We start from the raw sequence: 14,749 nt of genomic DNA on the forward strand, positions 1-14,749 counted from the left end.
GTCATCTGATAATTTCTGCATGTAATACAGATCTGAGTTGTCCTTAAAGTCAGTGGTGAAGAGGATGAAGAGGAAGAACGAGAGCTCTGTTTTAAGTTAAGTTCAGCTAACAAATGGTCACTAGGAGGATGCTATTTGCATGAATGTCTGGGAGCTTCGGTGCAACAGGCAGACTGTGTGGACCTCATAAATTGGCATACTAATACAAACACTGATATAACAAAATGCTGACTGATGTTGGCACTTTAGATATTCAATAACTTTATCAGCCTTTTCAGCTTTTCCTGAAACTCCAGTCATCCATGGACATAACACAAGTATTATTCTAACACAGTCCATCAACGGCCTGCATGACCAGCTTTCTCTCTTTGGTTGAACCCCTGTTTATATGAAGGCATGACAAGCATAAGCAGGCCTTATATTGAATGGAAAAGGGAGGTGAAATCCCTATCGAAAGCAAATTATTTCCTGGTGTTTTTAGAGTGGATAACTTGAAGTGACGATCTCTGCTGTTAGCAATGAAGTACCACAATCTGGCTTGAGTTTGTAAAAACGTGGTCAATTATACAATATGTAACATATGAGATCTTATTAGAAACTTTATTGTGTGCTTATAAACTTAGTGCACCTTAATTGAAGTGGTATGATGCAGTTAAAAGAAATATAAGAGGATTTTTCATTTTTCATTTGCATCAAACACCTGCAGTGGGATTTTGAAGAGACATGAATTAACTGGCACAGAAATGTTAAATAATAGCCCAACAGTTTTATTATTTTTGTAAATACACCTTTATAAATCTATGTGCAGTCTCTATATGTAGTATCTATCACTGTGTAGTTTATGTTTCATTGAAATGGCACTTCATCAAACCAACACTTCAGATATGAATCAGAATCTTTGACTCAAAAACATTTTAAAATATATGTTTTGTAGTAATCATCTCAATGTGACTGTAGCTGGAATACATCACTGCATTTCAAGAAGATAATCACAAAAGAACAGATTCATCCTAAAATATGATGTAGCAGTATATATTCTAATATCATGTATTCTGGCTGGGACTTCATTAGATTATTGCCACAGGTGGCGTGTGATGCAAATAAGCCACCTGCATTAAAAAGTCTGAATCTTTTAATAGATTTAACTTTTAAAAACATTTCTGTTGTGGAATGCTTTTAGTGTACTATTTTAAATTCAATATATTTTTGGCTTGTACACCTTTACCTACATACTTTTATAATTTAAATCTGCAATATAGTTGATAATTCAAAGAATGATACCATTGCAAAAATATGGAATATCTACAAATGACACAAAACAGTTTTGTTTACCAGTAAACACTTCTAGATAAGTAAAATGTATATTGTCATAATTAATGACTTTACATTTTTAAATCAGATCAAGCATTGTAAAAGATAAAAATAAAAAAGTCTAAATTTAATATAAATTTTAGACACTCAAAACTCGTTACGTTCTTGGAGTTTTAGAATCCTTTCCATTCTTTCAGCTGACTTCTGTCTTATCAGTTTCCTGTCAATCTGCAGCAGCTCATTAAGGTCTGTAAGCTCTTGACTGCATCCCTGCTTTCACATGATTGGGCTGTAAAATGGAAGTCAATATTATAACATGTGAATCTGAATCAGCAGATTAATTCATGTTACTCATTTTTTTGTTCCACATCTAATTTCTAAATAAAATAAATTGTTGTTGATTTCAGGAAAAATCAGCCAAGTCACACAATCTTGGCTGATTTTGTGACTTGCCACTGCGGCAACGATGCACAATTATGTGGGTAATTGTTTTAGAAACGTAAATAAATACAGAGTGGCATCATTGCTTTTTCTTAGGATTGAGTAATTTAGGGCTCCAAGACTGCAGAGTGTGAAGAACAAGCAACGCAACGTATGGATGTTAAGCCACTCCCACAGGGAACCCTATCGTAATTTTTATTTATGCAAATTTTTATTCTTCTCTGCTAAACTGGCTTGGACATATGGTTGCATATATAGACATGACCGTTTTAAAATTGAGGTTAACATTTTCTATTGAAAGAGTATTGAATCTATGGATATGATCAAGGGCTCCGCCAGGAATCTGGCCAGAAATTTAATTGGGCTCCTCCTGCGCAGCTGCTGTTACATTTTCTTGAGTCTATCTGACCCATCAAAAGCGTCACAATTTTGAAGGCTTGCAACTGCCTTGCTTTCTTTGGTCCAAAACTGATACTTCAATATTTACTTCTAGCTAATTTTCACATGCAACAGTTCGCATACTGTGTGCAAATAGGCTGCTTAGTTTTTTAAAGTTAGTTTTAGCTTACTGAAAGGTCTCTACCCACCACCAACAGTCACAGGCAACATGTAAAATATACTCAAAGCAATCCGGACTTCTCAAAAAAGGCAGCATTTTGTTCAAGCTGCTCCATATAACTTTAATAAAAAATATGTATTTTCCAATTTTGTTTTGTTTTGTTGTTTTTTATTATCATTTGATAAAGATCGTTTGAATTTCTTCATCCATCCATCCATCCATCCATCCATCCATCCATCCATCCATCCATCCATCCATCCATCCATCCATCCATCCATCCATCCATCCATCCATCCATCCATCCATCCATCCATCCATCCATCCATCCATCCATTTTCTGCCGCTTATGTCGGGTCGCGGGGGCAGCAGCTTCAGAAGGGAGGCCCAGACTTCCTTCTCCCCAGCCACTTCTTCCAGCTCCTCCAGGGGAACCCTAAGGCGTTCCCAGGCCTGCCTAGAGACATAGTCCCCCCAGCGTGTCCTGGTCTTCCCCAAGGCCTCCTCCCGGTGGGACGTGCCCGGAACACCTCACCAGGGAGGCGTCCAGGAGGCATCCTGACCAGATGCCCGAGCCACCTCAACTGGCTCCTCTCGACGTGGAGCTCGGTCATCCCTCCCGGATGACCGAGCTTCTCACCCTATCTCTAAGAGCCCAGCCATTTGAATTTCTGTCAGTAATAAATATGTGGCTTTGGTTGTGTAACTGTAAAAAAAGCAGAGAGACAGGAGAAATCCCTATAGACTCCCTGAGATGATGCTAACTAGCTTGTCACTGAACACAGTGTTGCTCACCTTCTTCACTGGGACAGAAGTGAGGTTTTATTTTGATGTCTCTAACAACACTTAACAACAATGAGCGCTAACTCATCTGTTAAGTGTGTTAAAAGGTACAGGGACAAGTTAATTATATGAATAGATGTTTTACTGCTAAAAACAATTTAAAATATATATACATTTTGTTACTGACAAGGCCCCCAAATTGTTTTCTATTTCAATCGGAAAATAATAATAATAATAAAAAAAATAAACAACTATTTTGTGGGAGAGCCCCTTGTCAGTCAGGGCTATTGGAATTGTCCTAACCTTTCCCCCCTAATCTCCTCAGTTAACAGGCTAAATGTTACCGTTAACAGCAGCAATATAGGCAAATGATGGACTGAATATGACTTGTTTAAAAGGTTTGCCAAAAGAAAACCTCCTCTGTCTAAAATGAATTTGGCAATTGGATTTAAGATTTTAATGATGAATCTATGACTTGTAGACTAATGAGAGTGGAGAGTGGAAATAATGCTGATTCAGAGCTAAATTCAAAGGGACATTCTAGCTTTCATGGTTAGAGGTCGTTCATTAGGGGATGTTTTGCAGCCTTAGGATCTGCTCACCTCGATGTCACTGAGTTAACCAAATTAGATTAAGAAAAGATTCCAGAAGTCAACCAAAGGCAGAAATTACCATCAGAAATGGATATCATCATGTAGAAGATAATTATTAACAACTACTGCTACTAATGGTACTTCTAGAATAAAGGGATGGAATCTCATGACAACTTTCTTTTTTCCATAACTGTGAACCAGAGTCTAAAAAAAAACAGTTTTTCAATTATTTGAACTGATCAGTTGTCCAGTGACAGTCAGAAGCTGACTTTCCATTTCTATCCACCAATGTTTTGTGTAAACATTTGGGTATTCTTTGAGTTGGAGAAGGCTGCATCTTCAAAATTCACATGTTCTCTACTGAATTTTAATTTGAAGTTTGTTAAATGTTAGTGATAGTAACATTTTACAAATCACTTTCTGTAAATGTTTTCTATTGCCAAATTAAGTAGCAACACTTCTGCCTATTTATTTCTTCTCCATTATAGAATTCATTATTATTATTTCTTTTCCCTTGATTTTTAAAATGGTTTGTGTGATGAGATTTTTTTTCTGCCTTAATATTATTTTTCCCTCTCACTGACTTATAATAAACAGAACACATACACATTTAGAATATTTCCTGTTATAAAACTAAACTAATAACATTCAACTAAGTTATGATTTATGAAATATTAATCTAATATCCTTTTCTTTAGCTTGTACAAACTTCTATAGAGAGCAGTTAGCAGAAATCCAACACATCTTTGTGGTATCTAAAACCCTGAAATGAATTGAGGATGTTTAATAGAGGGCGTTAATTGAGAGTTCTCAATGATGCATAACAATTTCTTTTTCGATTAAAGTGTACTGAGTGACTGTCTTTTTTCTAGAACCATAGCTCAGCCACCAGGAAATCAATATGGTCCTTCTCTTTGGTCTTGAAAGCTTCAGCAATGATTCGGGCGGCCTCTTCGTGTTCCTGCCCTCTCAGGGAAATTCCGTTGACTTCTAGGATGACCTGGCCAACCTTCAGCTGGCCACAATTATGAGCTGACCCTCCTTTCTGTCAATGTGGAGGAAAGGAAAGAAAGGACAAGTTAGTAAGACACACTGTAGATGACAGTACCAATATTTTCTTGAAATAGGCGACATAGTCACAAAGTTCTTAAAAAAGACAAAAGTGGGTGGTTGGGTGGTGCAGAGGTTAGTGCAGGTGCCCTGTACACAGAGGCTACAGACCTACAGACTCGGGACAGACCCTGATTGTCCTGAGTCTGACTCCTGTGACTTCCCTTGCTGCATGTCTTTCCCCCCTTCTCTCTGCCCCTTCCTGTTGGACTAATATCAGCCAGTGCCAAAAAAAAATCTAAAAAAAAAAAACCTCCGGTCTAAACAAAGTCTCGCATTTTGACTTTATCTGAATCCACTTGGGCATGGTCTGAAAGCGAGATGCACAGCGTTGTTTAATTGGAGCAACCCATTTCCAGTAATCACTGGAAATGGGTTGAATTTGATTCAACCCATTTCCAGTGATTACTCAATTCAGCTGATTACATTTTAATGTTGCTGGGTTTATGAGTTAGTGTCTGTCTGTATTCTGAAGTCAATTCCATCATGTCCATGAGGCCATAGAAGAAGTGAAGTCAAGTATCATGTGTCAGAGCTTCATGGACATTTTGAATATCACATTGAAAAGTGAAACTTTTCCAGTGCATAGGTCACAGCATTTAAATTTGCTGTAAGAAAATGTAAAAAATGTGAATCACTGTGCAAAGAATTATCTGCTATGTATCTAGTAGCTTCTAGTCAGCAAAGATGATTCAGTCATCTGATTAGATTTCCTGTTCCTACTTGATAAAATACCTTGGTAACCTGACAATCAGAGAGACTGATACAAAAAAAGTAGACAGGTTGTCCACACAGTCAGAAAAAAAGTCTAACCTGACTAAACACTGGAGAGTGTTGGAGTGCTAAGTGTTCAGACACAGGATGTTATCACTCCTCACCTTAATCCTCCATCATACGCCTGGTCCCAAATGGATTTGCATTAATAAACTGCACTGAATGGTGTAAATATCAACTACCGTATTTTCCGCACTATAAGTCGCACCGGATTATAAGGCTCACCTTCAATGAATGACCTATTTTAAAACTTTTTTCATATATAAGGCGCACCGCATTATAAGGTGCATAGAATAGACACTACAGTTAAGGTTTCCACCTGTTCCGCAATACGGGATGTGATTTGTACCGTACTCTACAAATGTGGATGTATAAGAAGTGGTTCCCTATTACTTTATATAGTAGGCTGCCCAAGTCATTGTTTCACTCACAGTGTTGGTGTTGCAATATTGTGCCCAAATGCTTTCTGGGTAACACAGACCAACCGACACGCTGCCGCCGCAGTCTCTGTCTCTCTTCCCCCCCCCCGGCTTTAAATGTATAGGGGCTGGTCCCTTGGTAACCCTAGTCGAAGAACCCCGGATGAATGTCTAAAGCCACTTTGTTGACAAAGAATGTCAACTAAACAGTCCGACTCCGGTCGGCGAGGAGAGCCTTCCGCGACTGGGCCGGGGCATGGCCGGACGATGGTCACCCTTCTCTGTTCGCGCACAGCATGTTGGTGGAGAACATGATGCTAAATGACCTGCAGACGACCTGATCAGGTCAGTAGGTAGATAGGTCAGTCAAACTTTATTAACAAACCAACTTTTTGACAACTATCCCAGCATGCACCGCACGCTTCTTCTTCTACAGGCGAAAATGAAGTCGGCGGCTGCTTACCTTAGTTGCTAGACCTGTTGTGGCTCAATATTGGTTCATATATAAAGCGCACCGGATAATAAGGCGCACTGTCGGCTTTTGAGGAAATTGAAGGTTTTTAGGTGAGCCTTATAGTGCGGAAAATACAGTAATAATAGAAAAGCTTACTGAAGCAGAGAGATGGTGGAGATTATTTTGTACTGTTAAATTGTCCCAACTTTGTTTGTCTCTTATTAAACCAAAATATGCTAGATAAAATCATGGCTTGAACTCTTAATCAGTACTAATTATTTTTGCCGTCTTACCTGAATGGTCACAATGCGTGGCAAAGGTTGCCTTGTATTCGCTCCTCCCTCTATAGCAGGGATGTCAAAGTCAAATACTCAGAGGGCCAAAAAAACAAATTTGCTACAAGCCGAGGGCCGGACTGGTTTAATGTTTATTAAAACATATTGAAATGATTGCACATAGCCTGTTGAACCAAGACCTAACACAGTGTATATTATTTAACGATTAAATGAATAAAGCAATATTTTGTTATGGCTCTGTCAGTACTTCAAGGGAAAACATTTTTCAAGAGGCAAACAGCAACAAATTTAATTGTTTTTAAAACAAAATATGTTTCTTAATATCAAGATAGATGCATAAATCAAAGTGCATGCATTATAAACTGAAATGCATTAGTGTGCTTCTCTATGATCCTACCGATCACTGCTTTCAAATAGTAAAGTAAAAAAATAAATCAAATCAGTTGTATTCTTTCTCATGGCTCTTATCTGCAATTTTACCTGAATCCATTCAACTGAAAATAAATACAATAAATAAAATAAAATACAAAAATATATGGCACACAGACAAAACAATACTTCATTAAAAGAAAATCACGTTTTGTAGAAACAAATGTAAAAATTTAACTGAAACTTATAAACTGAAATACGTTACTGCTCTGTGATGCTCACTTGTCTGAGGCTGAGCCTGATACTTGGAGGTGTCTCATCTTTTGTACAAGTTCATCAATGTTCGGGGTGAGGCTCTGAGCTGATGAATAATGAAGCCGTTGGGCGCGCTGTAGTCACTTCGCGGGCTACCGTTGCATTATGGGAAATGTAGTGTTTGCAGGCAAAACACGAGCGGGCGGCTCTGGCTTGCGGGCCGGTTCTCATAGTAATTAAATATCATTCAGGGGGCCATAGATAATTGATTTGCGGGCCGGATATGGCCGCGGGCCTTGACTTTGACATATGTGCTCTATAGCAATTCCCAACGTGTTGGAATTTTTCATCACTCTGACTAGGGCAGTGTTGAGTGCTGAAATAGGTGAGCTTGTCTGCTGGGAAACAAGGTGAAGACAGGTAAGCAGGAGATGCTCTGTGGTACATCATTTGCCTGCTGATGTTTACTAATGAAATTTTAAATTTGGTCCCAGTAGTGTGTTCAAATGAGTGGAAGCAGTTCATCCTACTTTGAATATTTCAGATTTGTTTGAACTGTCTGCAGGCAGAGATATGTGATCATTATGACATATTGCTATTGTATAATTCAGCATAGCATTTTATCTTTGTGACTTTGTTCATGAAGGCTTAAAGTGTATTAATGTGTTTGATGCTGAGTAAATAAAAAGGGTTTCACAGGAGAAATGGTGTTCCAAGGGAGAAAAGTAAAACTGGATTTTAATGTTAAGCCTGGGTCCATGAAAACAGAAACGCTTTGAGGATTAGGAACATCATCAAGGCCAGGACGGCTCCACACCTCCCAACAATACTTCAGCGCCTACGGGGAACCAAGACTCTTTATCAAAGGCATCATCTTAACAAGGCCAGGACAGCTCATCAGAAATGTTGTAACCTGAACTGATGATTCTTAACTTTACTGTGAAATTGGATAGTCACCTTTTGCTGGGTACTTCTCTCCTGAGCTCCCAAAAAGCATGTTTCTTGGATAAAATTACTTATCTTAGTGTTCCAAAAACAACACCACCTGACTCTGATTCCCCAGAGCACTGTCCAATCATTTCTGAGGTCAAAGATTGGGTGCCAGACATTGTCTTTGCACCTGCGTCTGACCCCCGGCAGTACGAAACAGACAGTACTTGTCCGGATCACTAAAATAAAACTTATAATAAACAGAAATGCTGAACGCAGCAGTCTAAAACCAAACCTCAGATTCATCACCTGTCTTCACGTAGAATATAATTATTAACAACTACTGCTGCTAATGGTACTTCTACAAGCTGTAGAATAAAGGGATGGACTCTTATGAAAATTTTTCTTTTTCCATAACTGTGAGCCAGAGCCTAATAAACTGTTTTCTATAGTCTGAACTAATCTGTTGTCCGGTGACAGTCAAAAGCTGACTTTCCATTTTTATCCATCCATTTTTTGTAAACATTTTGGTATGTTTTTAGTTGGAGAATGCAGCATCTTCAAAATTAATTCAAAATTAAATGCTAGTGATAGTAAAATTTTACAAATCACATTGTCTAAATGTCTTTTATTGCCAAAGAAGTAGCTACTCTTCTGCCTTTTCCTTTCTTCTCCATTATTATTATTATTATTATTATTATTATTATTATTATTATTATTATTATTATTATTTCCTTTCCCTTGATTTCTAAAATAGTTTGTGTGATGAGATTTTGTTCTGCATTAATGTTCTTTTCCCATCACACTTCCCTTATAATAAACAGAATACATAGATCATTTCCTGTAATAAAACTAAACTAATAACATCTGACTGAAGCATGATATAAAAAACAAGCAACACACTCAAGGACACACACTGGACCTGGTTATCAGTAAGGCAGTGATTATTTCCAATGCCTCTGTAACTGATGTCACACTGTCTGATCATTTGTTATCTTTGAAAGTACTTTATCCATTGACTCACTTAGCCAAACAGCTACTATCCCAAAACATTCTTTCACAGTCAACACAGCAGAAACATTTAAGTAAATCTACTCTTCTACCTCAGTTCTGCTCTGCATTTCCAGAACCAGAACCAGAACCAAACATGGAGAAGCAGCATTCAGCTTCAATGCTCCACAAATTGGGAACAAACTTCTGGAAAATTGTAAAACAGCTGAAACACTGAGTTATTTTAAATGAAGACTAAAAACCCACCTGTTTAGAGTTGCTTTTGAAACATTTATAAATCAACATTTTGATGTGTAACGAAGCCACTTGAAAATTGTTGTCTGTGCTCTATAACTTTGTATTTTGTGTGTGTTTTTATGATGTGAAGCACTTTTAACTGCCTTTTTCCTGATATGTGCTATACAAATAAACTTGAATGATGACAGCCTTACTTGTCTTGTGGCCCCTGTAGGAGGCATGTGGGCCCCTTGCAGTTCCAGATGGCTCTGCTTATTTTTGGTTGGTCTTGGGCTGCCATCCTTAGTAAGACCGCTGGTCTCTCCTATATCTACACCGCTGTCTTCACTCAGAGTCTGACCACTGTCTGACAACTGAGACAGGGCACCTGGAGGAGGGAGGATCAGGATAGTACACCTTTTATGAACTTGTATTATCAAAACATGTCGATGTCTACAGATGTTCAAATAAGGTTTGGTCTTTTCAGTGAGCATGTTCAAGCTGTAGCTTTTTCTGTCAACTCTGTCACATCAGTAACAGAAAAAGTACATGTCTAATTTAGAAATCAAATAAAACTGCTTTATTGAAACCTTGGTTCTCATGAAGGTCAAGGTTCATGATCATGATTTTAAGTATAATGATCATTATACTTAAACCAATGGATTGGTCCAGTGAAAAATGGACCAATCCATTTTTCACTGGATTGTTATGCACCCCAGTTTTTCTTTTCAGTCTCATTTCTATTATCTAAACCATAAACTTTAAACTATCAAATCATTTCATGGTTTGACAATTTGGCAGTTTAATTTAACCAATTTTTAAAGTCAATACCTTTCTAAATGCAACTGATTAAAACAGTGGTTATTTAACTTTAACTGTTATATAACAGTGTGGCCAAGTACTGATGATGTATATGTTAAAGAAGATCACACAGAATGTGTATTGAGTACCACAGGTTCTATGCTTGGGCCACATGTTTTACACACTCATAATACCAAAAATGTTGGCTCAACCATGTATATTAATAAGTCTTCCAATGACTTTCATGGCAACAATTGAAGAAAATCCAGCATCAATACATACAGGCTGCTGTGTTGAACCTTTAGCCATGAATACAGGAGGCTTGAATAACATTGTTTAAACAATAAACTTTATTAACCTATTCAACGAAAAGAAGAGAAGTTTCATCAAAGAAACTCTGATCATGAGGAGATTAAAACACAGGACTAAGACAACAATCGTTCTCTTTGCAGCACTTTTGGTTTATGTAGAATTCTGCAGAAGAAACCTTGGAATTACAGGTTCCCCAGGAGGCCATTGGTAATCAACGCTGGCTGCCAGCCTCTTCATCTCCACTGTTAGATGGAGTTTCACCAAGTTTGGCTACCGGCCACTCATGTGCCACTGATGCTGGGCAAACCAGAGGTAAGAAGATGTCCCATATTTCCAAGGTGACTTATGCTAACCATGCATAACTGTTGCTAAATATTCTGTTTGTGACCATAGCTGTTTTCACCACCAGCCTCTAAGACAAAATAAACCCCTGCCCAAGCACTAATGCCACGCTGACCAGACCTAATGTGCCCCCGTTCTAGCTAACATGTTCCAACTGACAACCCTGCAAGCTGTTAGCTGAGCTACTAACTCAGTTCCCAACACGAACATAGCCAGCTAAACAACTACACTCATATTGTCTACTGGAACTCTATTCACAGTAGGTTGTGCTCTGTGCAGAAATAACAAAATTAAATTATATCAGACTTAAATAGAGGGATCCTCAAAATAAATAATAGCACAGGATAATCAGTTTAAGTGTTGATTAAGCACACATGTTTAATGGCGGTGGTGGGAGTTCGCCCTGCAATCGTTGGATGGCCAGTTCAATTCTCAGTCTGCCCGCCCTCGTCGTTTGTGATCCTGGGCAAGAACTTCACCCACCTTGCCGGCTGCTAGTGTTGGTTGAAAAGGCTGATGACAGAGCAGCTGTAGCTACAATCCAGTAGCTTGCCATCATCAGTGTGTGAATGAGCCCTTGGAGATTTCAATTGAAGATAATATAAAAGGCTTTAAAAATAAAATTGATTATTATTCATATTGGACAGTGGATAACACACATACTTTAGATTATACTATAGTATTAAGATGTTTTATTTGTTCCATATTTCTGGGGTTGCTGTGTGAAGGACATACAGCATGTTTTGGTGAGCCAAAACATGCTTGTCTGAATTAGCCAAAATTATTTAACACTGCAAATTCCTCATCTGTTTTTTCAGTAGCTACTTAAAATTCATATGAATTGTAAGCTGTAACATCATTGCATTATTTTATTGGTTCTATTTTGATATTTTTACTGTTGTACCTTAAGTTACTTTATTTTAATCAAGTTTGTTGATTAAAATGTTTTAATTGTAAAGTTTAATTTGTTTGGTTAATAGCACTTGTATATTTGAGAGAAGCTGTTTGTATTTTATTTCATATACCTGTGTAGCATCTTGCTGTTCAGATAACGCCAGTGATGAACTTATGCATTCATCTATTGCCTTATCACACAGGTATTTATGAATACTGAGACTGAACAATTTGGCTATTTTCTTAATAATTGAGTCATGGTTCAACTTAGTAATTTTTATCTAAATTACTAGTTGTATTGCCCTAAACAAATATTGTACAATTGTTGTAGTCAAAACTTGACTCCCGTGTGGCATTTTAGTAAACTACAGGCATCAATTTTGGATGCAAGGTTTCTTTGAATAGGCAGTCTTCCTTTCACCAACAGGGTTTCAGGTGAGTGTCCTCACTGATGCAGTCTGTGGGGTCTGTGGGAAAAAAACCCAATAAAACTTGATGTGGTTCAGAGGTTGTTTTTTTTTACCAAGTCATATGGTCATGTTTGCTGTGACATCCTTCTCTTTAGAAACTGAAAATGGGTTCATGCAATGGATTGGGGTATTTCAGAGTTTTTATCTGAGTGTCTGTGCTCTTTGTAGTTCAGTCTTTCTTGGCTGGAGGCCCAATACATGAAATGTTCTTGCATCTAAGTATTCCACATACATCTGTTAATTATAAGAAAATGGAAGTGACTGGGAATGACAGTAACTCAGTAACAAATTTGTATGCCTGCTCACTCTGCTTACAGAGTGGAGTGAGATATGTAGTGAGGAACATATTAAGCAGAAGTCTCCAAGTTGCAGATTCACTAGATGCACATAATAAAGCTTCATGTGGCCTTTAGATTAGCTGAAGAAATGTGCAGAGGTTTTTATGGAATAGGTTTCCATGGCCAAGCAGCTAAATCCATCCACTTACGTTACATTACATTAAGTGCTGAATGCAAAAGTGTAACTTATGCCGTCATTTTACTCTAGAGCAGGGAGATCTTTTCTCAAGATGTATCGTAATTCTCTCCCTGGTAAATCTAATGAACTAGTTTAGACTTGGTATTTGACAGGAGACTGATACTTGCCGGACTGCATTCTGTCAAGTGTAGAGTTTGCAATTGATGGTTGTAGTTTTACAGTTATGGAAAGAAACTCTTTGAACATGGTATGACAAGATTTTGGCTAATTTCATGTTCTTGACTTTGTGAAGCAGTTTAGATATATACCCAATCAGCTACAACATGACTGATTACCACTGCACAAAGCAAGGTCTATAGAACTGAATGTATGAGTTAGATGTTGAAGAACCTGAATGGTCGCAATGGATGATATAACAGCTTTAGGGTGAATTAGAATAGAGACGTAAACAAGCTTTTCTCATTCAATTTTACCTGATATCAAATTTTTTTTCTGAAGTTATACAGTCCTGCTCACCATTATTGGCACCCCTTCATGATTCGCATAGCTGAGTGAATATCTTCAGAAAAAAATGGAAATGTTCAAAACTTATATCAGCAGGATCTTTCAATTTGAGGTCCAAAGTAATTTTATAAAGACAATTACCATTTCAACATAAATATTTTAATTCCAAAGGACAAAACAGAAAACCAGCATGTGCACTAATATTGACACCCCTCCTTAATATTTGGTTGCACAGCCTTTGGCAGCACTGACAGCCTCCAAACGTTTCTTATATTCATCTATAAGCTTCTTGCACTTCTCGGGTGGCATTTTCTCCCACACTTCTTTTGCAATATGCTCAAGCTCTTGTACATTTGTATGGTTCCTTTCTCCAATGGTAGATTTCAGCTCCACCCAAAGATTTTCAATTGGATTGAGATCAGGACTCATTGCTGGCCATTTTAAAACAGTCTATTTTTTCCCCCTTTCAACCAGGCCTGTGTGCTTTGGATCGTTATCTTACTGGAGGACCCAGGATCTTCACCACAAACCAAGTTTCCTTACATTGGGCAAGACATTTCGCTCTAGAACTGCTTGTAATATTCTGATTTCATGATGCCTGTGATACGGTCAAGGCCTCCAGTACCAGATGCCGCAAAGTAGCCTCACAGCATTATGGATCCTATACCATGCTTGACTGTTGCTATGGTGTTCTTTTCTTTAAAGGCTTCATTGCGCCATTTGTAAGCATATTGTTTGTGTGAATTACCAAAAAGCTCCACTTTTGTTTCATCTGTCCATAAAAAAGTTGTCCCAGAAGGATTGAGGTTTGTCCAGGTTCTCTTTTGCGAAGATCCAACGTTCTTTTTAATGTCTTTTCTTCAGCAATGAAGTCTTCCTTGGCCTCCGCTCATAAAGCCCCACTTTGTTTAGTGTGCAGCGTGTGGTACTTGTTGAAACAATCACAGCAGACTGCTCCAGGTTGGTCTTTAGGTGTTAGATGTGGTGGTTTTTCCACCATTCACACCAACCGTTGAAGACTTTTGTCATCAATTTTTCTCTTCCCCCCACATCAAGGGAGGTTTTTGATCATTCCATGCCAGGAAAACTTAACATTACGCACCACTGAAACAGGGACACCAAGGTCTTTGGCAATGGCTTTATACCCTTTGGAGGGCTTGTGCTTGCAAATAATAGCATTTCTGATGTCCTCAGACAGCTCCTTTGTCTTTACCATTGTCACATGTAGAGATGAACCAACAGGTGGCTTTTAAAGCACCAACATGATCATTCATTGGTTAATTCATGTCACATGTGTGGAGGCAGTCCATCACAAGTGATCTTTATGTGTGATTTGCAACAGGTGAGCCAAAGTGGGTTTTCATACTGATTTGCAGCAAAGGGTGCAATTGGCATTGGCATGATAAAAATTATGTTTTTCTTTGTTTTCCT

General features: G+C 38.1%; 1 protein-coding gene across 2 annotated transcripts in view; it reads right to left on the minus strand.

Annotated features, from left to right (window-relative positions):
- Positions 1–744: 744 nt before the first annotated feature.
- whrnb (whirlin b) overlaps positions 745–14,749 on the minus strand; it is a 70,029-nt gene continuing 56,024 nt past the window's right edge. The window contains exons 10-13 of one of the 2 annotated variants that reach the window (XM_008417414.3): positions 9,734–9,906; positions 7,676–7,756; positions 6,735–6,782; positions 745–4,729 (exon numbers count right to left, since the gene is read on the minus strand). In XM_008417414.3, the coding sequence (XP_008415636.1) occupies positions 4,553–4,729; positions 6,735–6,782; positions 7,676–7,756; positions 9,734–9,906 (479 nt within the window). In that variant the 3' untranslated portion in view covers positions 745–4,552. Of the gene's footprint in view, positions 4,730–6,734; positions 6,783–7,675; positions 7,760–9,733; positions 9,907–14,749 lie in introns of both variants that reach the window. The other variant, XM_008417413.3, reaches the window with a different exon arrangement.

Source organism: Poecilia reticulata, chromosome 9, assembly GCF_904066995.2.
Source record: "Poecilia reticulata chromosome 9, P_reticulata-male-v2, whole genome shotgun sequence".
Classification (NCBI taxonomy): domain Eukaryota; kingdom Metazoa; phylum Chordata; class Actinopteri; order Cyprinodontiformes; family Poeciliidae; genus Poecilia; species Poecilia reticulata.